The 26,827-nt window shown below is 49.9% G+C and overlaps 13 protein-coding genes across 13 annotated transcripts; 7 read left to right on the forward strand and 6 right to left on the reverse strand.

The window, feature by feature from the left end:
* Positions 1–487: 487 nt before the first annotated feature.
* Positions 488–2,267, reverse strand: PFICI_10046 (uncharacterized protein; the record flags this gene model as incomplete). Its single annotated transcript, XM_007838627.1, has 3 exons — positions 488–1,923; positions 1,984–2,175; positions 2,228–2,267. The coding sequence occupies 3 exons, from the start codon at positions 2,265–2,267 to the stop codon at positions 488–490; spliced, it is 1,668 nt and encodes a 555-aa protein (XP_007836818.1).
* A 1,323-nt stretch (positions 2,268–3,590) lies between these two features.
* On the forward strand, positions 3,591–4,400 carry PFICI_10047 (uncharacterized protein; the record flags this gene model as incomplete). The annotated part of the gene is made up of 1 exon (XM_007838628.1): positions 3,591–4,400. The coding sequence occupies one exon, from the start codon at positions 3,591–3,593 to the stop codon at positions 4,398–4,400; it is 810 nt and encodes a 269-aa protein (XP_007836819.1).
* Positions 4,401–5,102: 702 nt separating this feature from the next.
* Positions 5,103–6,305, reverse strand: PFICI_10048 (uncharacterized protein; the record flags this gene model as incomplete). Its single annotated transcript, XM_007838629.1, has 3 exons — positions 5,103–5,494; positions 5,554–5,974; positions 6,030–6,305. 3 exons carry the CDS (start codon positions 6,303–6,305, stop codon positions 5,103–5,105), a joined length of 1,089 nt encoding a protein of 362 aa, XP_007836820.1.
* A 927-nt stretch (positions 6,306–7,232) lies between these two features.
* PFICI_10049 (uncharacterized protein) lies at positions 7,233–8,083 on the forward strand (the record flags this gene model as incomplete). The annotated part of the gene is made up of 4 exons (XM_007838630.1): positions 7,233–7,285; positions 7,340–7,493; positions 7,561–7,675; positions 7,728–8,083. The coding sequence occupies 4 exons, from the start codon at positions 7,233–7,235 to the stop codon at positions 8,081–8,083; spliced, it is 678 nt and encodes a 225-aa protein (XP_007836821.1).
* A 1,328-nt stretch (positions 8,084–9,411) lies between these two features.
* Positions 9,412–11,164, forward strand: PFICI_10050 (uncharacterized protein; the record flags this gene model as incomplete). Its single annotated transcript, XM_007838631.1, has 5 exons — positions 9,412–9,658; positions 9,716–9,804; positions 9,855–9,939; positions 9,996–10,664; positions 10,725–11,164. 5 exons carry the CDS (start codon positions 9,412–9,414, stop codon positions 11,162–11,164), a joined length of 1,530 nt encoding a protein of 509 aa, XP_007836822.1.
* Positions 11,165–11,355: 191 nt separating this feature from the next.
* On the reverse strand, positions 11,356–13,051 carry PFICI_10051 (uncharacterized protein; the record flags this gene model as incomplete). Its single annotated transcript, XM_007838632.1, has 4 exons — positions 11,356–12,364; positions 12,419–12,713; positions 12,767–12,894; positions 12,951–13,051. The coding sequence occupies 4 exons, from the start codon at positions 13,049–13,051 to the stop codon at positions 11,356–11,358; spliced, it is 1,533 nt and encodes a 510-aa protein (XP_007836823.1).
* A 1,114-nt stretch (positions 13,052–14,165) lies between these two features.
* On the reverse strand, positions 14,166–15,104 carry PFICI_10052 (uncharacterized protein; the record flags this gene model as incomplete). The annotated part of the gene is made up of 1 exon (XM_007838633.1): positions 14,166–15,104. One exon carries the CDS (start codon positions 15,102–15,104, stop codon positions 14,166–14,168), a length of 939 nt encoding a protein of 312 aa, XP_007836824.1.
* Positions 15,105–15,534: 430 nt separating this feature from the next.
* Positions 15,535–16,509, reverse strand: PFICI_10053 (uncharacterized protein; the record flags this gene model as incomplete). The annotated part of the gene is made up of 1 exon (XM_007838634.1): positions 15,535–16,509. The coding sequence occupies one exon, from the start codon at positions 16,507–16,509 to the stop codon at positions 15,535–15,537; it is 975 nt and encodes a 324-aa protein (XP_007836825.1).
* A 1,354-nt stretch (positions 16,510–17,863) lies between these two features.
* PFICI_10054 (uncharacterized protein) lies at positions 17,864–18,778 on the forward strand (the record flags this gene model as incomplete). The annotated part of the gene is made up of 2 exons (XM_007838635.1): positions 17,864–17,991; positions 18,049–18,778. 2 exons carry the CDS (start codon positions 17,864–17,866, stop codon positions 18,776–18,778), a joined length of 858 nt encoding a protein of 285 aa, XP_007836826.1.
* A 549-nt stretch (positions 18,779–19,327) lies between these two features.
* On the reverse strand, positions 19,328–19,845 carry PFICI_10055 (Mitochondrial import inner membrane translocase subunit tim-16; the record flags this gene model as incomplete). Its single annotated transcript, XM_007838636.1, has 2 exons — positions 19,328–19,750; positions 19,843–19,845. The coding sequence occupies 2 exons, from the start codon at positions 19,843–19,845 to the stop codon at positions 19,328–19,330; spliced, it is 426 nt and encodes a 141-aa protein (XP_007836827.1).
* A 750-nt stretch (positions 19,846–20,595) lies between these two features.
* On the forward strand, positions 20,596–21,597 carry PFICI_10056 (uncharacterized protein; the record flags this gene model as incomplete). The annotated part of the gene is made up of 2 exons (XM_007838637.1): positions 20,596–20,916; positions 20,995–21,597. The coding sequence occupies 2 exons, from the start codon at positions 20,596–20,598 to the stop codon at positions 21,595–21,597; spliced, it is 924 nt and encodes a 307-aa protein (XP_007836828.1).
* A 1,200-nt stretch (positions 21,598–22,797) lies between these two features.
* Positions 22,798–23,601, forward strand: PFICI_10057 (uncharacterized protein; the record flags this gene model as incomplete). The annotated part of the gene is made up of 2 exons (XM_007838638.1): positions 22,798–22,863; positions 22,924–23,601. 2 exons carry the CDS (start codon positions 22,798–22,800, stop codon positions 23,599–23,601), a joined length of 744 nt encoding a protein of 247 aa, XP_007836829.1.
* Positions 23,602–25,319: 1,718 nt separating this feature from the next.
* On the forward strand, positions 25,320–26,756 carry PFICI_10058 (uncharacterized protein; the record flags this gene model as incomplete). The annotated part of the gene is made up of 2 exons (XM_007838639.1): positions 25,320–25,450; positions 25,514–26,756. The coding sequence occupies 2 exons, from the start codon at positions 25,320–25,322 to the stop codon at positions 26,754–26,756; spliced, it is 1,374 nt and encodes a 457-aa protein (XP_007836830.1).
* Positions 26,757–26,827: the final 71 nt, after the last annotated feature.

A 26,827-nucleotide genomic window follows, 5' to 3' on the forward strand; every position in this document is an offset into this window, starting at 1 on the left:
CCCACAAGACTTTCCACACGATCATACATAGTAAGGCGGCTCAAAGCTTTGGAGCCAATATATCCACCTGGTTGATGAGATCGGGGTTGTGATTCACCGACCGACTCTGTTCTCGTATGAAGTTTACTCCGGGCTTCGACTAGAATCAACGAGACACGGTCCTGAAATCGCAAGGTGACTCAACACTGTTTTGTACGCAGTGTATATACCAAAGAACAACATGTGCCGCCTGGTAGAGTACAAAAGATCTAATCTTTGAAATTTTGTTGAATATGAAAATCATGATTTGTGTCAATGTAATGATTTCAACCAAACTAATCTATCATCATAATAACGTGGCCACATGCCAGCCGACCTTTTTGAACAAAGGAAACTCTCCAACAATATGATTACCAAAACGCCTGAATCTTGATCAAAAGACTTTGTGCAAAAAATATGAAAAGGCACCTATCTACTTCCACTCCCGTCTTTAGTGATGACTCCCTGCTCACAGCCGGGTGACAGCGGGCGACCACTTGACATTGACGCTCGTAGTTGACGAAGCGACCGAGCCGTCCTTGCCGATACCCATTTCGCCACCGACATTGCGCTTAACAGCCTCCAATAGGGCGTCACGATCTTCATTAACCTTGATAATAGCCGCGCGGGCACCGGCCCAGGCCTTGCGTTTTCCGGTATCAAAGAGACGAAGCAGATGGGGAGTGTAGACACCGTTGGCGCACATGTTGTAAAACTTGCGGTCTTTCCACCAGAAACTCCAAGCAGCACTACTCCAGCCAAGGTTCTCGTACAGACCGGTACCTGCGCACTCATGAACCCACTTGAGCCAGAGATGGGGCTTGAGCTTTCCCTTGTAGTGACTGGTAAACTTTTGGCGGCCATGCGTGAGCCAGGGCTGGTATTCATAGATCCACTGCCACATGGTCTGCGTATCTGGAAGAGAAGACTTGCCGGCCCAGATTTGGGCAACGGCCATGGCCGTAAGATCTCTCATTGTTCCACCGCTCTCGGGGACCATGGGGTAGCACAAACAGGCAATAGAGTCGGGGTATTCTGGCGGAAAGACGTTCTGGTACAGATTGGGCAGCGGGAACTTGGGGTCGATAATGGTCCAGGTCAGAGCGTCGTTGAGAACACCAAAGTCATTTTCATATCCGGTACCGAGAACAATGGCATCCACGTCATCAAGGAGTTGACCATTCTCAAGTTGAACCATCTTTGGACCAATGATGGCTTTGACCGCGGCGACTGGCTCAATCTTCTTGGCACGGCACAGGGGTATAATATCGTCACTGATGACGGGCGTGGAGTAGTCCTCACAGCCAGGAGAAGGCTCAAAGCCCCAGGCGGGATCCTGAGGGCCCCAGGCCGCCGCAACCATCTTGCTAAGGGCCCAATCGGTTAACTTGGCATAAGTCTTTGGAACATACTCGCTTAGCCAAAAGGCAAGTCTTGTAGCCGACCATGAAGAAGAAAAGTCTAGAGGTTTGCCCTCATTGTTGATACGAGGCAGAATCTTGGCACCTCGGCGATGGGACAGGTACGTCTTGGCTGTCTGAGAAGTAAGGTCTGAGGCAATGTCAGCGGCGGTATTTCCAAGACCCAGAACAATGACATTCTGGTCCTGGAACTCTTCGGCGTTGTTGTAGGCAATGGAATGAAGGATACGCCCTTCGAAACGCGCCTGGCCCTGGATCTTGGGCATCTTGGGCACAGTATCACACCCCGTGGCCCAAACAATCTTGTCAAATTCGCGAGGATATTCTTCGTCTTTGAAACTGAGAAGCCATTTGGTGTCGAGTTGGTTCCTCCTCACAGACGTGGCCGTCTTGTTGAACTCAATGTATGCCTCGAGGCCAGTGTCCCGGACATAGGACTGCCAGTATTTTCCCCAGATAGGGGCCGTGACGTGAAGAGGAAAGTCTGCATTCATATTGGGTGAGTTCCAGTTGGTCTTTGGATAGAGGAACTTGAGAGGCTTACCATCCGGAACCGGATAATCAGCAATCGGACAAGAAAACTTGCTAGTCTGATATTTTGTGCAGTGGATTGTAGAGACATGGTCGGGGTCCTCAGATAGCGTCCAGACACCACCTACATTTGGCCGTCTCTCAAACGCTGTAACATCGAAGCCTTCATCCAAAAGGTTTTTGAGTGCTGATACTCCGGCCGGGCCTGAAGAATTGATTAGATGACAAGAAATGTTGACCTGTCTGGTGATACTCACCTGTGCCGACAACGGCAATTGTGGCCGGTTTCGAGCTCATGGTTGCTACCAAGCTTTATATACAACGTTTTGGATTGAATTCCAACGTAGCTGGTTGACGCTCTAATATGCTACCTGCTCAAGACGAGAAGGAGAATGGAAGAAGTTGATGATGGTTGGTATGATGTTATGATCTCATAGAAAAAGCACTCTGAAACAAAAAGGCAGGAGCAGACTTAAATAATACCTGTGTTGTTTGGTAGGACTTTCTTGCATCGTAGAACATTTACGGAAATAAAATAAGGTGAGGCTTTCCACGATGTGCAAGGTCCTACGCTCGGCAGTGCTTCCCGCGCCATACCCGCAAGTTCTTGTTTCAAAGTTCATGATAATTACTGTGAGCACGGTAGATGGTAGCTCGATACTGCAAGAGAACAAAGCCAAGAGTTGGGTGATCGGCAATCCGACTCAGACGAGTGACGGTAGTTACTATGACCGTGGTCGTATAGAAGATGCTCGGAAGAGTTACTAAATATAACGGGCGGTTTTAGCAGAGTGCACATGTGCCGCTTGGGGCGTAAATATGGTAGTAGTAAGCACAAGGCCCTAGCCATTTGAAATGGTCGCTGTAGCCAAGGAACAAGCACTGAAAATAAGCTAATGGGCGGGTAACGGAGCATTTGACGCCCCTAAGGCCAGGTACCGAGGTACCCCTGCGCTGGGCACCTTGATCGGGGTTCAAGTCAGCCGCGATCCGAGAATGAGAACATATCATTTTTCCAACGTTTATTAGATCCACGACAGACCATTACAAGCTCAAATTAACTCCTCAGACTTTCCCTTGGGGCATTTGAAGGTAGGCTTGATACATGGGCACGTTCCTGGCGCATCAGGCAAGGGACAGCAATGAGATGGAGCTACACTGGCCAGACTGCCTCTATCCGTGCGGCCAAGATGAGTTGCTTTCTTTTCATGTGCTGGCTTTTGAGTAGCTGCTCTGTGAAAAGCAATACCTATCCTGAATCAATTGTTGATCATGGAGTGATGGCTAGATTCTCCTTGCATGGCTTAATAAGACCTCAAGCAAACTATTGTTCCCTTTATCTTTCGGGGTAACTGAAATGGAGGGGATGTTTCAATCGCGCCGGTGCAAAAGCAAGGATAGTACCAAGCTGTGGCAGTCCCTCCTCCACGGGAAGCTACGGGCAAACGAGCTGGGGGTTATCCGCCGGCATTTGCACTAAACCTGGGGGGGCTATCAAGGACGCAGGGCTTGTTGTTGTGCTGCTACATTAAATAATACTGTGACGGCCACATCTGTGAAAAGGTATTTTATCGAGAACTTCTCGTACAAACGAGATCTCGTGTGCCTCAATTTTTCACCATGAGGGCCAAAATCTCAGTTCTCACCAGCCGGTCGGGCGGCCGTTACAGAAAACCGGCCTATCGGCATCTTGATCGGGACGCCGAGGTATCCCGCGCGACTACATTCAGGCCACAGTTTAAAGATGAGACTCCCGAGAGCCACTTCCCACTACAGACGGTCGTTCGCCTCGACCAGCCTCGCTTCATCAATCGATACGACAGCAGAGAGATACTGATTGTCGTGGACGGAAGCTGCTGGAATAACGGGCACTCGGTCTTCCCAGACTTGCCCGCTGCCGGTGGCTGCTCCTTTGTCTTCAAGGGCGGCCGCGGCGGAGCTATCGCCACTTACCCATTTCTACAGGATGGCAGCGAGCCGGGTGGAACCGTTGGCTTTCCGCTCGAGATCGAGGGCCCGGACGGAGTCTTTTACGATCCCACCAGCAATGCTGCCAAGTTGCGCGCCGTAATTGCTGCTTTGGAGTTTCGTCCCTGGCATCTGGAAGGCTGGCGTAAAATTGTCATAGCCACTGACCTGGCCTATGTTGCCAATGGCGCAACCGAGTGGCTCCCCAGATGGGTCGCCAGAGGCTGGCGCAAAGGTCGCGGACGGGGTGGACTCGCCAACCGATCTCTGTGGGAGAAATTACATGGGGTGATCAGCAACCTCAAGAGTCACGGGACTGAGGTTTCTTTTTGGCTCATCACACGCAATAACCCAGCTAGCCATTCTGGCGTCGTTCGGGAGGCCAAGAGTGCAGCCCGGGAAGCTGCCTCGCAAGTGGGATTCAACTATGAATGGACCAGGCTAGCTGGAATCAATGTGTAGTCTTGATCATGCATCAGTAATGGCCGGAAACCTTCACCAAGCTTGCCAGACTTTCGCCTTCAATACTGAAACTTTACACGTATTGCTTATTGAACTTGTCGGCCTTGTTCATCAACGCCAACAAATCCTTCACTAACACGTGTGGCATGAAATGTCGACACAATATAATCAGCGCGGTACTTGACGACACTGCACCAAGAAGATGGCCATTTCTCCAATACCGCTTGTCACATCTGCAATCTTGCACCAATTCTGCTCAACATTGGCTACCGGTGATTAGCATTGAATCTGTGGAAAGAAAACTGGGGGAAATCCAAGGACAGAATAGTTGGTTTCCTAGTTCTTATCATATGGTCTGAGACGGGAAAATATCGCACACTTGATGAGAAACAATCTATCATTCGAAGCTGAGAGCGGCGGATAGTTTGACATTTTAAACCCATTTCTGCCAAGCCAATGTTCATCTTTGTACCAAGATCAACCAATGAGTAGTTAAGTTGCTGACCGACTGCAAATAGTCTATGATTGGTGGACCATGTGGCGGGGCGAGTGTAGTAATGCTGGATTTAGTAAAAGTAAGCCCGCCAAAATCTCTTGCCAGCAAGTGTAGGATAATGTCCACGCGCAACTACGAAACGGCACGTCGGTCGAAACATCATGTTTAGCCTGTGATTTCTTTAGCGCTTTGGTGGTATTTCAACATCATATCCATCTCACCAGTGCAAAGGCCTTGGGAATCAAGGCGCAGCTTCCCAGCAGACACAAACTGTCCGTGAACCATTTCCGTTGGGTCTCGTCGAGACACGAGGCTCTTGAAGCACAGTACAGTGGAAACAAAAGCATAGCAGCTCTTACAAAAAACTCCATTGTATTTTGTGAGTGCTGTCCTCTTTCAGCAAAAAGTGTGCTGATGTGAGCTTCAATCGTGGAGCGAATGCCTTTGGCCGCGTCTTCGATAGCGGAACGCAAGTTTAGAAACTCTTTAGTGTTATGGTATCCATCATTGGGGTGGAGAAAATCGCCGCTCCACAGCAGAAAGCTGGCGGTCATGATTTGTAAAGTTCTATACTCGTTTAGGCGAATTGCAGAAATATCTGTACCCTACGTCAGTGCTGAAATCCATTTTCAACATTTGCTTAGTATACAGTTTTACCTTTGAGCACATCAGCCCCAATGTCATGAAGCATTTCAACTGTGGGTACGTTTTTCCTCTTGGAGATCATGGTCGGAAACAATTCCAGATCCAGATATATCTTCTTTATTGAAACCCGAATCTTTTGCACATCAATCTTTCGAGGCCGCTCAGGAAAGCCATCAAAGAGACTTGTCGTATCAGGAAGGATCTTTCGGAGCCGGAGCTTGGTAACATCCAGCAGTCGACATGCCACCTCTGGATCTCCTACAGCAGCCACTGCCGACAAGTTGTTGTTGATATCACTGTCCGACTCGATCAACTTGACGGCTCTGTGAAGATGTAGTGTCGAACTCGAAACAGGCGATCGTGACACAAGACTGAGTAGTCCGTCGAGGTGCGTCTGCCATGTCTTGTCGTTTGGATCGAGATTCACAATCATCTGTTGCATGTCTTGAGCCGAAAGTCATTTTCATGGTTTCCAAGGACTGCTATACCTCATATAGTGCAAACAACAGCACGGGAAAAAATATTGAATCCGAGGACGAGCTGGACGCTAGAGCCTTTCTCAGTTGTCGTGTCGCCTGGCCGTACTGAGCCAAAAGTGTTCTTCGTTCTTCCAAAGTCTGTGTTTGGCGACGCAGGGCAATAAAGCCGTTGTTGACGACTTCAAATACAGACCCCGATGCGATGTCGAGCTCATCTGCCGTCAAAGTGCTCTGGCGCTGGGCAATAACGGCACCAGGCGAGCGGGAACGGGTGTTGGCGACCATGAGGTCAAGCGCTGGGGAAGCAAGGGCAAACGAATGAAGGATTTGTGAGAAACAATCAGACCTGGGCTGAAGAAGGCCTACTTGAGCATTACCCGGCACAATTACCAAACTATCGATCCCGTCGCGCTGCTCCTTGGTTGCGGCATAGCCTAGACAAATCCTATTTGACTTGACGCAGCGCTGGCAAACCGGTCGGGTCGTGTCACATCGGATCCGCCTGCGCTTACAAGTTGTACACCCCTTGCTCGCATGACCAGTATTGACCATGCTGCCTTGATTAGAGGCAAAAGAAGAAAGTGTAGCTGCCACAGATTCCAAGTCAGAGAAGTCAAGTGGGAGATCAGTATCGCGATTTTGATGTCGAGTTGATTATCAGCCTCTATTTCTTGGACCATGGGCAATGAAAGGTTGACTCGTCTGCCAAGTAAAGCGCCGACGCTAGCATTCTCGCAAAGCTACTGCACGAGCGCGGCGTCGGTCTGCAATGCAAGCTTACCCTGTACCTTGATGTAGTCATCACCTACAGGGTCATTCGGCTCCTACCGATCCAATGGCAGTGGGCTCTGGTTGATTCTGATTCTACTCATAGTCATTATATAATCGCACAAAGGCTGTCATGATGATATATCATTTCTTGGGATCTTGCGCTAGTGTTTTCGCATCAAGAATTTCAATGTCATGATTTCGGGAAAAGAACGACGCTAGTGAATTCGCAACAACATGCCGCTACTGCAGTACGATACAGCCGATGCATTTCAACGGTCATATCATTGGTAATACTCAGACGTCCCTTTCAATTATAAATATAGCATAGTAATACCAGGTTTGATGTAACATCCAAGAAGCAGCTGCTCAGACTTCATTTGTAGCGGCATTGCCATTAGATATTTCATGACCACGTCCAAAACTTTAGCATATAGGAAGAACATGGCCCTGCAACCAATCGAGCTCTGGGGACACTGGGGAGCCCCAAATCCATGGTTCGTGTCCACTTTTCAAGTCTTGAAATCCATGGCAACGCTGACTTGGTACAGGAAAGTTGTCCTCATCCTCGAAGAGCTCAAGCTGCCGTATATCATCAAGACGTTGGAGTTTACCGAGGTCAAGTCGGAGGAATATGTCAAGCTGAATCCCAATGGACGACTGCCGACCATTGTAGATCCCAACACTGGCATTACCCTTTGGGAGGTAAGATAGTCTTGCCCATAGCTAATCTTATTAGTGCAATGAAATGAGGCTGATGTTTATATGCCAGTCCGGAGCCATCATTGGCTATCTGATTGATCAATATGACAAGGCCGGCCATATCTCCTTTCACACTGCGCCAGAGAAATACTTGACTCGGCAGTGGTTGGCTTTTCAGATATCCGGTATGTGCCTTTTAGTTTGCCAAAAGGTGACTTGTCACTGACATTTTCAAAGGACAAGGGCCATACTACGGCCAAGCTATCTGGTTTGCACGCTTCCACCCGGAAAAAATCTCTTCCGCCATTGACCGTTATGTCAATGAAGTCGTAAGAGTTATTGGCGTTCTTGATGATGCTCTCAACAGAGGTGGCACTGGTTGGCTCGTCGGCGACAAGTGCACCTATGCCGACTTGGCCTTTGTCACTTGGGCCCATCTCGGATACGGTCTCCTGAAGCAGCTCAACAAGTTGGACCAAATTGAAAAGTACGAAAAGTACGCTGCATGGATCAAGTCTCTTGAGAGTCGTGAGACGGTCAAGAAAGTGTTGGACTCGATAGCCAAAGGAAGAGCGGAACATGGCTTACCATGAGCTAGAGCAATAAGACTATAGTATGATCCTAGCAAGGTGATATGGAAATAAAGGTACTTGCAACCAATAATCCGCGAATCTTTAATGCGCGTAGAATTGATTAGCAGGCAATGCACTTATAGCAACTTATTTTTAAGCTCCAATAGAGTTTATCAACTGCTGTGATTGCTGTTTTCCAGGTTATAGCAAAGTCCAACGTTGTGGAATGGGATCTCCAAGGCGGTAGTATGTTTTGCCTGTTATCTGTTACATGACTTGCCTCAAACTGTGGTGACACACGATCAGCGAAAAAAGCCCACTGGCACGATCGAGTGCTGACTGTGCCCGTATTCGTACACGTATAGTGTGTATTATTTTGGCTCAGCGAATCCCGCCGGCTAATACTCTGGTGCATGCTACCAATGCATAGTAGTTATGCATAAATATGAACTCTTGATCCAGGGTCCGGTCTTTCAACCATCCGTTTAATGAAATCATAAGATACTAGTAGTTCAATTTTGAGTATAATGTACCGAGACTGCACGAGGTTGCACACGTCATGCATGCCAATCTAGCGCGCAAAGAGATAATGCATCTGTGCTCGACAAATTGCCTGGCCAGTCAACAGACTCACGTACAAGACCAATCACTTTTTCGGCAATGATGTAACACCAGGGTGCGGGGAAGGGATGCTGCAGATCGAATCTTCAGCGGCTTCCTATAGGTATTCGTAGTTGCTACACCAATTTCTAGCGTCTCATCTTGAAAGAGCCGGACCGGGATTGGGCAAACCCGAATCGTCGAGTTATACACCACTACGCCTATGAGCTGGGCTCTCAAGCCTCTATTTCACAACTACCGTAGCAGTAGAACTCGACGGCGTGGTGAAGCTGTCAGATTCCCATTTTTTTCGCTGACATTGGCTTTAGTCGTTGCCGATCGCCTTTTAGTGAAGCGAACGAAGTGTGCTATCTGTGGACTCGTGCACAGTCTTAATGCTGAGATAAGTTCACGATGGGGGGATCTCCGATGGTCTGGGATTAGTGCAAACCTTGCTCCGTCGTCTAGAAATGAAATAAATACTTGCCTTTTAATGCCAAACGTGCATCGTGTGTATGTGCACGACGGATACTCGCAGTTCCGTTTCATTAACGGGTTTGAGGGGATTCATTCAAACTTCAAATGCCGTCTTCCCCTAAAGTCTCCTCCTTGCTTCACGTATCAACTACCTGGTCCAGGTAGGTTATAGCTTGGGCCTCAAATACAGATTTCAGAATTCACTCTTCCTCTCTTCACACTTGTACTCCTCTTCGTACCCTATGTATTGTCATTTTATTCTACAAGACGCCATGGAGCACTATATCGAGGTACTCTCGGATCGCAGCTCTGTGCTAATAGCCATCATCATTATACCAACCACGATATTCATCGTTTCGCACCTATTGAGCAGCGGAGCGGCGCAATTTCCCTTGCTCGGCGGGGAGCTTGGAAACTCGGAGAAGCGCCGAAAGGCTTTCTTTGCCGGCGCTGCGGCACTTTACGATCAAGGATATGCGGCTTTCAGGGACAAGCCATTTCGACTCACAACGGTTGATGGTGAGGCACACTGACTGTCTTTTGATGTAGTGCATTCAGCATGTTAACAGGATCTAGGCGAACGAATTGTCGTGCCGACTTCTGCGTTGGATGAACTAAGGCGTTTACCAGACGAAACCATTAGCAATAAAGAGGCTCTCAACAAGGTAGGACTTTTGATGCCCTCGGATAGCCCATTCTGTTGACATGGCTGCAGACTGTGGAGAACCGATATACCGGACTTCATGCAGATAACAAACTGCTCAACCATATCATACGGGCGGACCTCACACGAAACTTGAGTGAGTAATTCAAACTTGCGGATTTCTTGATGAGCACCAAGTCTGACTAGTGCAAGGCCGTTTGAACCCCCGACTCGGAGAAGAGGTGGCGCGCACCGTGGACGAAGTACTCGGTCCGTGTGAGGACTGGACTCGGGTGACGATACACCAAAAGTTTCTGCGGATCGTCGCCATTGTCTCGGGACAAATCTTCCTTGGACCCGAACTCTGCCGCAAAGAAGAGTACTTGTACGCCAGCATCAACTACACGGTTGATGTTTTTGCCGCCATTCGCAAGCTCAAGGCTTGGCATCATCTGCTTCGCCCCGTGGCCCAATACTTTATCCCCGAGATCAAGACACTCAATGAACATCGCATAAAGGCGAGGGAGTTTCTGCTGCCCATTATCAAGGAGCGCAAAGCGGCGGCAGCGGCCGGCCAAGAGCTGCCCGATGACATGTTGCAGTGGATGATCAACAAGGCCGACGAGTTCCAGTTCAGTGACCAGGAACTGGCGGATACGCAGCTGACCTTGAGCCTTGCTGCCATTCATACCACGTCGGCAACGGCGACTGATATCCTGTCTGAGCTGGTCGTACGGCCCGAGGTTGTCGAAGAGCTGAGGGGTGAGATCAAGGAGGTTCTCCAACGGCACGACGGTGTGATTCATACTCAGACATTATTCGAGATGAAACTCCTAGACAGCGTCATGAGAGAAGCGCAGAGAGTGTCTCCGTTTAACCAAGGTATGTAACCACAAGTGCATTGACGTGAACAATATTGTCTAATCCTAAATATCAAACCAGCCCGCTTCAGCCGCTACGTCAGCAAGCCCGTCACCCTCAGCAACGGCATCCACCTGCCCGCGGGCTACACCATTGAGTCGCCCCACGGGCCCGTGATGCGGGACACGGCCATTTACCCCGATGCCGACAAGTTTGACGCGCATCGGTTCGCGGACCTGCGGGCCGCGCGCGTCCCCGACCCCGTCAACTACAAGAGCCGCGAGCAGTACCAGTTTGTCTCCGTGACCAAGGAGAACATGAGCTTTGGCTTTGGTGCCCACGCCTGCCCTGGGCGCTTCTTTGCCGCCAATGAGATTAAGCTTATCCTCTCCCGCCTGCTGCTGCAATATGATCTCCGGCTGCCCGAGGGTACGCAGATTCCGCCTAGGTTGATTGCTGGTGCGCAGTCCCAGGCAAATCCAAAATTGCAGATTGAGCTCAGGAAAGTACAAACTGCCTGAGATACGGGAGCTTTTGATGGCATTAATTTCGAAACATTTTGACCGAGCGTCAGACATCCTGGAACATGAATAGGAAGAATATTATCACAGTCATCCAAGATAAGAAGTTTGATAGATTGAAAAATGTATCCTAGGTTGAAAGCGTCACGTCGATTCAAAAGTACTACATATTTCATGCCGCACTGCCAGATCTAGGGCTTCCATCGCCAGGCTGGATGCTTCCATTCTAAATCCCTGATCTGTTCGTCTGTGAGGTCGCTTAGCTCAGCATCAACATCGCGACCCCTCCTCTCGCGATTATCACGGTGCATCCAGAAATAAGTCAGTGTACTGAATATCAGAATCAGGCTCGACGCGGCAAGGTTGAGACTGTTTCCAATCTTGTAGTCGGGCTTGTCCCTATCAATGTAGCTCCAAGTCGAAATGAGCCCTCCCACATTGCCAAAGAGCATATTCACGGCCAACGCAACACTTCGGGATGTATCGCTCGAGGTTTGAATGGCGGCTTGTGCGTTGGTCAGCGCGCCCAGACCAAACGCTGTGCTCATGATCAGAAATGTGGCCACGTATCGCGCTGTCGAATTGTTTGTCGCTAGGTAAATGATGAAACCCAGCATCACTGGTGGTGCCGAGATGATGAAGAACTTTTGTCTCTTGTCCTGCCTCCAGCCCAGATACGGTATCAAGAGCGTGAATATGGCTCCGAAAACATAGGGCGGCGCAGTGAGCAATTGTTGTTGCACGATAGAGTAGCCTCGGCTAGCAGGAAAGATGTTGCTAATGATTGTCGGTAGGAAAAAGGCCAAGCCCTGCACAGTTATCTGTTCCAAGAGGAAGATCCAGCCAGTGGCCAGGACGACAGGGTTCCAAATTCCCAGCCAGACCTTGCGATGTGAGAACTGGTCCAGTAGAGCGGTTTGGGCTATGCGTTCCGATTTGACTCTCGCTATCGCGAGGTCTTTTTCCTCTTTGGTCAGCCACCGCGCTGATTCAGGGCGATCTGTGAGAAAGACAAAGGCCATGACGGAAATGGCAATTGTGACTAGGCCTTCCACGAAAAATATCATTCTCCACGAGTCTAGCGCTCCAATATTGGACATGCTGGTAATGGCCGATGCAAGGAGTCCACCGAAAGCGCCTGCTGTGGGAGACATTACAATGAAGACGGCGACTCGAAATGTGAACTCGGATCTGCGATACCTGTGTCATGTTTAGATTCCGAGAGTTTCCGAGTGTTGGGACGAGTGCTTTTACCATCGGGACAGGTAGTATGACATGCCAGGCATGACACCAGACTCAAACATTCCAAGTAGAAAACGTACGGCACAGGCCTGTTGTAGGTTCTGTACATAGGCAAAAGCCAAAGACATGGCACCAAAACCTAGGGTCAGAAACGGCAAAAACCACCCAGGTCCGATCCATTTACAAGCCAGGTTGCTGGGAATCTCAAAGATGATGTAAGAAACGTAAAAGAGGGAAGCCAATATGTTGTAGTCATATGCGCCCGTCATATCGAGGTCTTTTTGCAGTCCGACGATTTTGGCATTGCCTGGAGAACCATGAGTTTGCGCGACCATGGAAAATAATAGAGGTCATTCATACCAAGATTAGCTCGATCAATAAAGCAAAACAGGTACATGATTGCTACAACTGGTAGAATTGCCCAGTCGATCTTCTTCCTCAACCGTGACTCCTCATCCGAGTCGAGCGGCGTCAAGGGATGTCCATACCTGGACTCGCATCAGTACTGATCAAAATTGTGACAGCTTTGGTGTCCCTGCCTTACTTGTCTGTTGCGACGGCACCGCGCTCAGCAGCGCTGTGAACATCCTTTACTTCGGATCCCTTTCGGGAAACGTCTTCCTTGGATACTTCCTTGGAATCCATGATGCGCTCCAAAAAGCAGGAAAAGAACACAAAGACGAGAGAAAAAAGGACGTGAATACGAAATAGGACTGCCGTAAATGTGAAAGAATAGGTGACTACATTTTAGGGATGGTGCAGAGTATTTCAATCATGGCAAACCAAGAACCTTTTCCCGCTCGAGATTGATATTAGTAATTCAAGCCATTGCCAAGCAGGAACAACTAAGAGGTGCATGGTCGCCTGTCAGTCCCAAACGATGTCACCTTGAACATGTCCCGTCCTTTCCCTTCTCATCATAAACCAGTCTGGGCATTGGCTAGACTCGTATGCATCGGGGCACGCCTCTGGAAGCGCCGTCCTTCTTGGCTGACTCTCTATGCAGCCCTTTGCAGGACAATTAAGCTTTATAGTCCCCATGCCTATTGATCGAGGTCTAGTTTCACCTGTAAAGCCTCCCACAACTTGGGGAGGCGTTTAGAGTTTTAAGCCGCCGCGAAGCTTTCACATTCAAGCCTCCCCTGCATGCTTGGCGCAGGAAACCAATGAACGCCACGGGTAGAATAAACTGGGGCTCGACTCAGAAAGTGGTTGCAAATAACTCCGCAAGACCCGATAGTCATGCCGTTTATGCGAACGAGGATTTGAGCTTTCTTTCAGCTCGGTCGAATTAACCAGTCTCAGTTGTCCTTTAAGCGATTATAGACTATTCATCGACGATCGGCAAAGCGATCGGCAGAGGATGGATAACGCTCCCCGGCCGTTGAACATGACAGGCGGGCGGGGCACATGTGTGATATAGTGCAAGGAGACATCAGTCTCGTGGGATTTTGAACATTTTAAAATTGGTGCAAGGCAGCTAGTCAAAGTTGCAGTGAAAGACGATCCCGACGGACATGGGATTTAAAGAATGCCAGCATGGATTTCAACCAATCACTATCGATGCACTTGAAAGCAATGCGTTCTATTACATGGCCAAAAGAAGAACCGTGATTGTCTGCCGTGAAAAGGCTGAAAGACAGACAGACGTTCCGAAACCAAGGGTATCATTATTCATCAGAAACTCGCCCACGGCCGTAATGCGCCCCCCTACGCCACAATGTATCTCATTTCGCCCAAACACTATTGCCAGCTTGCATCATGTCTGAATGATGAGACTTGCAACCTCACCAAGCCCTGCTTCAGCACTAACGAGATCTTCTCCATCATGGTGGGCATCATTGTCCATGACCATGCCCACGTGGTCGCCATCCAGGGTGCTCGTGTCCGGCACAAAAGACTGGTCGGGAAATGTTGTGGTGCTGTTTGTGTAGGCGCTTGGATCAAATGGCTTGGCCGGCTTCTTCTCCCACTTTGTTTTCGGTGCCCATTCAAGCGCAGTGATATGTGGATGTCTTCGAAGCCAATGGCCAACCCACTGCTTGCCTAGCTTCTGACCGGGATTGCTCTTATCCAGGACCTTTGAAGCCAGCTCGTAAATCTGGTCCTTTGTTGGGGGAAATCCCAACTCGCATTGAGCGTGTGCCCAGTCGACTAGCAGATTCTCCTGCTTGAGCGTGAGACGTGCCAAATCTGCCTTGAGCTCCCTTGGTGGTCGGCCTCTTGTCCTCGAGTTGAGATTGCTGTAGGGAACGCCAAACTGTCTTGCGGCTTCTGAAGCGTGCGTCCCCGAGGCCACGGCAGCTACGGCTTGTTCCATGTCGGCCTCGGTCCATGTATAGCGGGTGGCTATCCGATTCTTTCGCGTTGCCTGCAGCGGTGGGAGATTTGGACAATTGTCGCCGAGCTTTTCGGCCAATGTCGTTTTTGGGACATTGTAGGTCATTGAAGCCTTGCGCAGCGACATGCCCTCTTCCCTCACAGCCCTCATGGCGCGCTCAAAGTCCTCTTGCGAATAAGCCTTGTACCTAATGCCGGCACGTCGACTGCCCGCGAGCGGACGCGGTTCATAAGGAGGCAGGTCAGGGGGAACCTGCAGATCCTGCAGACTCTGGTCCTGCAAATCCTCAGCAGCCAGGCTGGGATCGAGGTTACTGGTTAAGCCATCATTCAAGCTGGGATCCAAATTTGGATCCATATTGAGTAGACTCATGGCCGACTGATGGTATATAGACTTTCCAGGGATAGGTGCAAGATTCTGGACAGTATTCGGTCAAGCCAAAGTGGCCTGCCAGTGTCCTAAATCGCGCGTTCTGACGATGTTCGTTGCCCATGACAATTCAGCCAATCAAGAGCTGCGCTTGTGCTGTCGCCCCGCATTTACAGATAAGCTTTGCGATAATCGGCATCAGTGTCCCGTCATTGTCCAATTTGACAACGCAGATTTCCCATCAACTTATTTCAGTGTCCCGAACAACTTTCTTTGGACAGTCATACTAGCTTAAAATACAACTATATTCTCCATCACTAACGTAGGAACAATTGTAATAAATCAAGTAAACGTACGTACAAGTTTTGATTGCCGATTCATCCCAGTGAGAATCACCACGCCCAACAACTTCAAATCATTATGCTGTGCTAGATTTATTTGACCTTGCTTCAGCAAGAACACTCGCATCAATCATTGTCGCCAGAACATCCTTGGAAATCGGACTTCGTCGGTCTACTTTGGCCACCCACTGATCCTCGGGTACGAGCACGTCGAGTAGATTTGATGCAAGTCCTCCACTCCAGTCATGCACTGGCCAGACGGCCTTCACTACCGCCTCGTTCATATTCATCGTTTTCGCAACGCGGGGAATGACCGACGCTGATTGATTTGTGAATAACTGAGCCGTCTGGTCCAGAGCGCGGAGGTAGGCCACTATATCTTTGCGTGTGCTCGCATTCTGCAGCTTCTCGGCTGTCGTGTACAGATTGTAGACCTCCTGATAGACGGTCTTGTTCTGGAAAACAACTGCATCGGATCCAAGTACCTCAATCGCTAGCTCGAGTGTTGGCTCCCACATTCCAACCGCGGCAACAGATCCATGCGCAAGCATATATGGCAGAGTGCCAGCTCCGCATGGTGCCGAGTTGCAGTTGCTGCCAGACACGACCGTGTAGTCCGAGTCTGCAAGCCCGCCAGCGGTAGACAGGTATCGCTGCACGAAATAAGCGGCCGAGGTGCTTGGAATCGTCCCAATCTTCTTGCCCTTGAGATCCGACAGTGATGTAACGCCGGCTTTGTTGCTTGCTACAAGTCGGTACGCGACCTCCACCACGGTGTATATGATCCGGAGGTTCTTGTGGTTTGCATATTGCCGCAGTGCTTGAGTTTCGGCATTGCCAGCGAGATCAATGTTGGAGCTGCCGAAAAGATCGGCCACTCCTCCATTGACAACTTGCGCGTCACCCTTGTAGTAATCCTGGGTCGCAACAAGCAAGGGATTATACTCGAGGACATTGAATGAACCTGCAATCTTGAGCGCAGTAACCAGTGGTGCCAACAGGAACCACGCCAGTGCCGCAGCGGCCTGGAATTGTTTGAGAAGCCTACTCATGTTTATTGGCAAAGAAGAACACGACAATGACCTCTAATATCAAGAAACAACAATTTCATGAAATGGCGATTGCGAGTATATAACTACAGTTCTCTGTGCTGAATTCATCCAAGCGGGGCAAATGAGCCCGCGCCGGCAGTCGTATTATGAGGTAAAAGCCAAGTCCCGACTGGTTGTACCGGTTATTATTGATATTGGAACAATCTCACGAGACCGGTAGTTGCGATTGGCCGTAACAAGATTCAGTCCCTTCTCAAGTTAATATTTGTGTAGTACAGATGAAATCCAAATGACGATTTTAATCTCTGGAATCCGAAGGTACACTCAGCTTGCCAGCCAGGGCTTTCAGCAAGGCTATTGTGCTATAACGGATAATTTTGTAGCCATTCTATACAGACTTGACAGAGTAAGAGCACCAGTATATGAACATCACCATGTTGCTTTTTGCGACAGTCTATAGCGTCGACAGCATCTCAGAAATGATTCACTGGACGGCATCCGGTAAACTCAATGGGGCCGCAGAAAGGCTCCGCGAGAGAATTCGAGTTAAGGTTAATTTGACTCGCGTTGCAATTGGAGATCGCCATCGATGCAAGTTCTCTGAAGGCTTTGGAAATGATAACCGCTCGAGCTCCGTTGATTGGATAGTTAGATCGCAATTGAGTTGGCACGTAGTGCGTCAGCCAATCGGTATACTCGTGCATATTGGTCCTGGTTGCGTTGCGGTGGTACAAGCAAGTAGGAATGAAGGACCAGTCCTGGATATGCATCGGAGTGTCCCATTCTGTAGCTCAACACACCCACACATATGTATTGTTTCTCATCCCGCTGTTCCCACATTGAGTCCTCTGAGATGTAGCCTTACCATCACGACACGCTCTGAAATACCCAGATGCATGATGCCCCCGGTGTCGATACCCGTACAAATCTCTTCAAGTGTGTCCAGAACCTGCTTTTCCGAGACTCCCAAATACAGCTCAACTCATCACCATCGCCAGCGCTTTAGAACTTTTACTATAAGTCGCATGTCCATGTATCCATCATGTCGACATCGACTCCGTCTTCATCACCCGTTGTGATAGCTCCAACCGGCGTAACGGAAACTCAGGCAGTGGCAACAACAACAGGCGCAGGGGTTATTCCCATAACGACGTCCAGCGTAACGGAAATTCAGAATACGCAGACAAGCACAATAGTTCACAATATCACGGATATTGGTTTTACTAACACAGAGTCTTCAAGGCTATCAGCCCTGACCACGACATTTATTCCGCCAACATCCTGTTATAATCGCTATTATATAGATAGCTCGGCTAACGGCGGGGGAGTCATAACAAGCGGAACTCTGGACCCAATGTTCAAGTCCTGTCAAGGCGATGGCAGCGGCGAATTCTTTTACAGCCCGGGAATGTGCCCTGGAAATATGCAGATCAATGTCATGGAGTCTGATGGAGATCATTTCACAGAGTTTTGTTGCCAAAGGTGAGTTTACTTGTTTTCACGCTGCGAAAGAGGGATGCTAATGTTATCCTTGTCAAGTGGGTTCAGCTGGGACCCTCGAGGCTGTGCGTCACTGATGACCACCGGCAGTACAGCTGTCCCTATTCTCCCTGTAACACAATCCTTCACGACCACAATCACTGTAACCGGCTTTGTGGCCGTTCATAGCCCCGTCGTCGTTCTCTGGGCTTCTTCAGATTTAAGTCTATTCCCGGCCGACGTAGCCTCCAGACGATCCGCCCTGTTTCCGACTTCCAATACTACCTCGAACACTAATATAAATTCGATCGACTTGACTAACTCGACGGACTCGACGAGTTCCAAGACAGGTACAGGCCTGAGCCAACCGGCTAGGATAGGAATTGGCCTTGGTGTCGCCTTGGGCAGCATTACCATATTCATAGTTGTTTCAGCGTGGTTATTCAAAGTGAGACGAAGAAGAAAGCGGCTCCTCATGCAACCGCGCAATAATGCAGGAGAACTAGACGGAACGCAACCACTTTGGAAGCGATTCTTTGGTCGTGAATGGAGATCAGAGCTTGACCAGGATGGACCGACAGCCGAACTGGCGGCAGACCCGGAACCAGCAGAGTTGGCGACTAGCCAAGTGCCAGCAGAGCTACCAGGTTCCTACCGTTATCGTGAGCCTGCGACCGGAGCTGCTGAGAACAAACCTGGCGAGGGAAAAGTCAAAGAGAAGCAAGGCGACGAGAGGAAAGTTGATGAGCGAGCCAATGAAAAGAAGGACCATGAAAGGTCTGCATACTGAGAAGCTTTAGGTAGGGGTCGTATTCGATCGTGGCAAGCTCCAACGGAAACTGGCACATATATCCCAGATAAAAACAACGGACGACCAAGTACAAAGCAAGGGCATACTTTCCACGGTTGCAAAGAGAACCCCAATTGACACCTTGATATTGTGGCTCACACTGTATCAGTTGCTGTGACATTGGTGGTCAAACTCACACAAATAGCAAGCCCGTGCACATCGTGTGATTATGTAAAAACTCACACGCTGTTGTTGATTTGCCGCAACGGCGCTCTAATCTGCCCGCGGTCTTGTTCTGATATACACTTATAGTAGTTGTACAATGCCCCAGGTTTTCGTCTAACCAGCACATGAGCCAGAACCAGGAAAATCATGTAAACGTCCGAGCCATAAACGCCAGGCCATGCCAATTGCCAAGTCGAGTGAAGATTGTTTTGTAGAAGTTGATATTGCGGCAAACAGTGCCGCTTTTAGTAGTCGTGATCGTAACCAAATCATCGAGGTCGGTACGCACGCGCTTCGTAATATTCAAGTTGATGTCTCGGGCGATCACCGGTCCTTGTACACCTTGGGCTTCCACCCCTCTTGGACCTCTGCTTCTTGAGCAGCTTTTTCCATGGCCGGCTTAATCTCGGCCTCGTATCGTTCCCTCGCTCTCAGCACCTTGCTCTGCAAATAGAAGCTACCGCCTTTCTCTGGGTTGTTTGCGTCAAATAGCTTCTTGAACCGCTCCATGACCTCGTCCAAGTTGGCCTTGCCGCCCTGTGGCGGCTTAACGTTGAGGATTTTGCAGGCCTCATCGAGAGTCATGCCGCTGCTCAGACTGGCGCGAGCAGCGGCGGCATTTGGGTCGAGCTTTGCTTGCGCACGCTGGTACTGGGAGGATGCTTGTGCTTGCTTGTAGGCCTCGGCAAAGGCACGACCGATGGTACGGGAGCCGATGACGACGACTTGTGTGATGAGACGGTAGGCCTGTAGATGATGTTAGTAAGAGTTGTTGTGTTGGATGCCGAAGGCTTGCAAGGGGAGAATGGCTCGGAAATCTGCAGGTGAGTAAAACGTACCATTGCGCCGATGGATCCAAAGAACTGACAATGAAGTAGTCCAGGTAGATGCGAAGAATGGACAGGTGTCTGTTGCAATAAAGTGCACAATGCACGATGCGATAGTAGAATTGCACTTGAGTTGGGGCGGGAAAAAAAGAGAGTAGATCAAATGAACCCTCGGAATCGCCTCTTTCGCATACAACCGGCGGGCATGCGGACAAGCGCCATCGCTCGATGGAAGGTCAAAGAGGCGCTGGGGACGGGAATTTTTGGTCGGCTGGAAAATCTTTTGCGCCGATAATGTAGCGTCAAGCTTAACTACAGCGGCCGTTCCGTCGCATTGGATAGGTGCATGTGGTGCCAGGTAGGTACTCGTTAGGTAAGCAGGTGCACGGACTAGACTCCAGTGGACAGGCAAGCAACCACCATCCTTGCCAAAAGTGGTGAGCTGGCGTCAGGTTGCTGCTTTCCAGAGCTGCGGGCGCTTCAAACCTCCAATTGACACCCGGTTGCCTTTTAATTCTACAAACACCTTGTTCTATTTCCATTCTTACAGACGACATACTGCCGCTCTTGCAACGCTTGCACCACTCGGTCGCATAACTTCCATCATTATATCCCAAATTGAACAACACCAGCATTGTCTAAAGTTCAAGTCACTCATTCAAACAATCCTACGCCTTTGGCGCAACATTCCCTTGATTTCAGACCCTCTTTTGACTTTCCCCTGTTACATCACTTCACAGAGGTAGCTGCTTCTGCCACAGCACAATGTCGCAGTACTACGGAGGACCTCCTCAGAACCAATACGGCGGCGGCGCTGCTGCTCAAAACCTACAATTCTACCCGTCCTCCTACTCGCCCGGCATCCAGAGCCACGGAACACCGTCACAGTCGAGCTATGGCTACGGAGGTGGGAGCACAAGCTATGGAGGGTTTGGCGGCGCATCAGCACCCGGGGTCAGTGGACGTATGGGGGAGCAAGGAGGACTGAGGACGGGCTGGATTGCTGCTTTCTCGACAGAGGGTTACGAGAATGAGCCACCATTGTTGGAGGAGCTTGGTATCAACTTTGACCACATCCAGCGCAAGGTAAGTGCCCTACACCTGACGGCCTTGGGAATCTGTTATTCATCTCATGGGGCATATGCTAATACATGGACTCTCTAGACTTTTGCCGTCCTCAACCCCTTTGCCCGTATCGATCAACATCTCATGGACGATTCCGACCTCGGAGGCCCGATTCTCTTCTTCATCATGTTTGGCTTCTTCCTTCTTTTCAGCGGCAAGGTCCATTTCGGATATATCTACGGTCTGGCCTTGATGGGCTGCATCTTGTTACACTACATCCTGTCGCTCATGACCCCCGACGGACCCTCGTCGCCTTCGCCCTCACACGCAGCTCCTCAATACTCGGGCGGTGGATATCCTGGCGATCCGTCCGGTGCTGATGGGAAGGGACACCTGAGTAGCACTCTGACTCTCGCCAGGAGTGCTAGCGTGCTGGGCTACTGTCTCCTACCTCTTGTCCTCACAAGTTTGGTTGGAATTGTCTTTCCCATGGACACTGTCATTGGCTATGTCCTCACGAGTGCCGCCATTGTGTGGTGCACAACGAGCGCAAGTGGAATCTTTTGCGCCGTCGGCCGTATGCGTGGAATGCGGGGACTGGTCGCATATCCATTGGCTCTCTTCTACGTCGGCTTTGGTATCATGAGTATTTTCAGCAGCAGGGGTTCTGGTCGTCTTGGTAAGGCAGCGGGTGTACCATAAAATATTGGAACGGAACGACAAAAACGAGGTCAATGACTGACTGGGCAGTGCGGCGTCTTGAGGTGCGTTGAGCGTCGGTGCATATACAGTGGCGTCTGGATTGTGGTCTAGAATTAAATATTGGGAAGTTCAAGTAAAAGTTCAGATTCTGAATTTCGAGTTTTTGCTCGCTGACTTTGGTCTTAATATTATGATTATGTACAATAAACCGCCTGTTCGTTTTGCTTCAAGTTGGTATGATGGAGTTATATAAAGCGCTTCCATTGTACACCTAGTACTAGTAAAGAATGGGCCCTAGATATGCTTATATGATGCCTAGGTGGCAATAAATTAATTTATCTACATGTTCAAGGAATTATGGAACATAAAGCTGTCGATATTGCTAGGGGACTACTGCCCACTTGCCATAGGGGATTTGAGATTTCGGAGAAGGACGACTCCGCAAAGGAATATAGTGTCACAATATGAGGATGTTATTCCCGCAGTTTTCGCCCAAGGAATCAATGCCGACATGATCAAATCTCGGACATTAGGTATGACACAAAAATGTAGTATAGATATTGATGTTTGTATCACGACTTTCCTGCTGCCTCCGCATCTTCATGAATCTCCAGCATTCCGCGATTCTGATTGATGGCCAGACACGGTTGGGGAACATTTAAAGTCTTGGTAACGGAATATGAAAGACTTGGACCCGACGAAAGGCGCTGCACCCCGGATTCCGACATCAATTAGATGAATCATACCGCATCTGCATCAGCCAATCGGTAGATGTGACGAGGCTCACAGCTCGTAAATCACCCCGATCAGGAAATGCCCAGAAATGGCGGTCCAATCAACGAGCGCGCGGAAGAAGTTGAGGGCGCCTTGCAATATCTGACATACTCAAACCCATGCATAGGCTATTTACAGCCGTCCGTAGAAGCCCCGATTGTTTCCCAGGAATTGCCTCAGATAACGGATCTCGTGATGCACAACCCGCGGCCGGACAATTTCAAGAAACGGCCGGACAAGGCATTGATAGAGTAGTTCTGCCGAGGCTGGAGATAGAAAGGAGGCTACTATACGCGAGACTACGAAGCGTGTTGGTTGAGAACAGACATTGAATATATATTCCTGACATTCGCGCCTAGCGATTTTTGAGATTTGCTCCAGCACGCATGAGCATCGTTGACAAGTCATCTGCAAATCGTGACCAATATGAAGTTCTCCTTGGCAACAGTTCTGGCCTTGAGCCTCACAGCTGAGGCTCACACCATCTTCCAAGTGAGTAAACTCCCAGAAACGTCACTTGTATGATTGCCCTGCTGATCCAACAATGAACAGAAAGTCTCGGTCAACGGAGCCGATCAAGGCTCTCTTGTCGGCCTGCGCGCGCCAAACAACAACAATCCCGTCTACGACGTCACGTCCAATGATATTGTCTGCCAGCAAGCCGGCACTACTTCGTCTACAATCATCAACGCCAACCCAGGCGACAAGATTGGTGCCTGGTTCCAGCACGTCATTGGCGGTGCGCAATTCTCCGGCGACGCTGATAACCCCATCGCCAAATCGCACAAGGGCCCAGTGACGGCGTGGCTCGCCAAGGTGGACAATGCGGCGTCGGCGTCCAAGACGGGCCAAAAGTGGTTCAAGATCTGGGAAGACACCTTTGACACGTCGTCCAAGACGTGGGGAGTCGACCGGCTCATCTCCAACAATGGCTGGGCCTACTTTACCCTGCCCACGTGCGTCGCGGCCGGCGACTACCTCCTCCGCGTCGAGATTCTGGCGCTGCACTCGGCCAAGACCAGCAAGGCGGCCCAGTTCTACATGAGCTGTGCCCAGCTGCACATTGGCGGCAGCGGCACCACCACGCCGAGCTCCACCGTCTCGTTCCCCGGCGCCTACAAGCAGGACGACCCGAGCATCCTCATCAACATTTACGGCTCCACGGGCCAGCCCGACAATGGCGGCAAGGCCTACTCGGCCCCGGGTAATGTCCCAGTCATGAAGTGCTGAGCGAGGCCATGACAAGGATCGTATGTAGTGCTGGTCATGGCTGTTGGAAGTACTCGGACAGGAGCGTACCTGTGTATGACAATTGATAGATTGTATCAATTCACTTAATAAATCCTAGAATGCTGGTCAATGCTTCTACCTCCCCAAGTAGATTTGCACAATGTCTGTAAAAGCACGCTTCAGTTTGCATGTTGGGGTCAATTCCATTCCGTGATGCCTCCTGGCCACCAATGGGTTTGAAGTCGCAGTTATAAACCCGAGTTTTGGAATGTCTGGCAACGATTGCTTCAATCCAATCTCAATCGTACCGTCATATCCTTTTACCGTAGTGTTTTGAGAAGCCGCGCACATTGTGGTGGCTGAGCCAGCTGCAGTCTCAAAGACGACGTTTTTTCCAGGCAGCAGGGAATAGAGTGTAGATACCTACAGATGCAGGTACGAGGCGTATTGACGATAATACTACGCGACGACGCCTCTGCAGCGTGCGCACTTGCATACATGTACAAAATTGAGCCAAGGCAAAAGTGCTGATACGCTAGGACCTGATGCGGATTATGAGAATTCCTGGTGATTCATCACCTTGTGCCCCGTTGGTCAGAAGATTGTGGCCCATCCAGGGATTATTGCAGTAGCTTGTGTGCCAAGTTGAAATCCATGCGGCTTATCGATGGAGCTGAGAAACATTTCGATGGACATGTAGTAGGCGGGATATACCCAAAAGAACTGAGTATTATAGAATTGAATGTAGTCAACTGGACAGTATATTTTATCAATATTTAGTCTAAAGGACAATGAGTGATCGCTTGGCAGATTTCAAGTAACGATGAGGTCACGCCTTTCAGATACCTGTAGTCTCAAAAGTAGTTAGGCTACCGGGTTCTAGATTACAGTGAATCGCTATAATCTGTAGCGAGCTTGGGCCTCAACCCTAGGGTGGGAGCTTCTGTCTTTGGTGGGGCTTTTTGGGGGCGTTTTGGCGAGACAAGCTCCATTTCCCCAATAGCTATCCTATCGTCGATCATACACAGCCGTTTCAAATGCGACTCAAATTTGTCCTGTTCTGCTGTAATGGTCCGGACAAAACACAGGCGGGACGGCCTAGCCCTACACTTGGACAAAGGGGATCTGTGCCTGTGCTGCATGAGATATACCCTTTGTCCAATCGCAAGGCCACAATCCTCGGCATGACGGCACACATTCGAACAGATTGCCTGCTCTGCACGACAAACATCTGTAGGAGGTAAGGTGATAGGTACATAGGTGCTCTGTCCGTGTGGCTGGCGGCCTGGATGAGACTGCCTCGGGATGAAGCAAGCGACTACCGACCCTATTTGACACCTCTCCCACATCAATTGCCTAGACCTTTGCCATTTACAAGCTCTACTCCTCTTCTTCATTATCCTATTCCGTTTTCTGCTACTTCTTTGCCCGCCAATCGCTGGTCTCGAGCACATCTAGTGAGTGCTTCTGGGCCAAATACCTTCGTCAGCCCTGGTCTTGCATCACGCGACGATTATACTCCATAAGCACAGGGCAGTGCATCCAATATTGCCTAATTTGGACATTGATGGAATCAGTTCATAACGACGACACGACTCGCGCCTTGGTCCAAGAACATTAGCACTTGAAATATATAGTATTAACCACCATTATTTGTTTGCGTGCCCAGAGCCGCTTCACCCATCCCTACCGCAGATAAACAAGAAACACGAACAACCATGGAGACAACAAACGCTTTCGGGGAGCTAGGCCTCTCGATTATTGGCATAGCATCTCAATATCCTCCTCACTCGCTCAAGCCAGATCAAGTTCAGCATCTGGCAGAGAGATTCTACCCCGATAGCCCAGCGTAAGTCGCTCACTCTTCCTCGTGATTTTATAGGCATGAGCACTCATCACATGGACTTTGCAGCATGCAGAAAGTCCTGTCTATCAACCGCTACACAGGCATCGACACCCGAGCCTCCATTGGTACATCGGACCACCCTCTCGTCAACGCCAAAGAGGCTCCCTCGATAGCCGAGCTCCATCGCACATTCATGACCGACGGCGTGCCATTGGCCGTAGCAGCTTCACGAAAAGCCATCTCGGAAGCCGGCATTCAACTATCTGATATTACACACGTGGTCGCGACAACATGCACCGACAGCGCAAATCCAGGCTTTGATCATTTTGTCCTAAAGGAGCTCGGTGTTACGCATCAAGTCGAAAAGGTCTTGCTCCACGGCGTAGGGTGTTCTGGAGGCCTGGCTACGCTGCGGACTGCCGCCAATCTTGCTCTGGGCCATGCCGCGAGACGGAAACCCGCCAGGATACTATGCGTTGCGCTCGAAGTCAGCACTACCATGGTCCGGAGCGAACTCGACAGCGTCAATCAGACCCAGGAGACGAGGATTGGCGTTACTCTGTTCTCGGATTGTGGAAGCGCGGTTATTCTGAGCAATGGCCTCGGCCAAAGGACGGCGGATCCCGTTTACGAGCTTCTTGGCTGGGAACACAAGGTGATTCCCGACACGGACCACGATCTTGGATTCGATGTTGATCCCGTTGGCTGGAAGGTCGTTTTATCACCAAGAGTACCCAAATTAGCTGCGCAGGTTCTGCAACCAACCTTTTCGGAGCTCATGCGCGATGTTCCTGACATGGGGCCAAAGTATCGCGAAGCCGCAGATTTCGACTGGGCCATGCACCCAGGAGGTGCAACGATTCTCACAGGAGCCGAAAAGGCCATGTCCATTACACCTGAGCATATGCGCGCCAGTTACATGACTTATATGAATCACGGAAACTCGAGCTCGGCCACCATCTTTTCCGTCATGGACAAGCTGCGGTCAAAAGGTATGGATGAGATGGCCCCAGGTGGCAGAGCCAAAGACTTTGTGGTTGGTTGTGCTTTTGGGCCGGGGATCACGGTCGAAATGTGTATGCTCAAGCGCAATTTGGGCATCACTAGGCCGCATGATATCCAGACGCCTCCCGACACCGATAGCGAAGCCAGCGCAAGCGACGTCGATGCTACCTCGGAATGGGCGAGTGAGGACCCCAAGGAATCAGTGCCCGACACGCCAGAGCCCGAAATGATTGAGCCAGTGGCTTCCCACTCACGTGATGAAGACTTTATCAATGAAGCATTGAGCAGAGTTGAGCTCGATTAATCACATTAGACTAGACACGTTACGATTCTGCAACTTTATTTTCTAAACTACTGAGACTCGAAAGCACTCTC

This window comes from Pestalotiopsis fici (genome assembly GCF_000516985.1).
Source record: "Pestalotiopsis fici W106-1 unplaced genomic scaffold PFICI_Scf_7, whole genome shotgun sequence".
NCBI lineage: Eukaryota > Fungi > Ascomycota > Sordariomycetes > Amphisphaeriales > Sporocadaceae > Pestalotiopsis > Pestalotiopsis fici.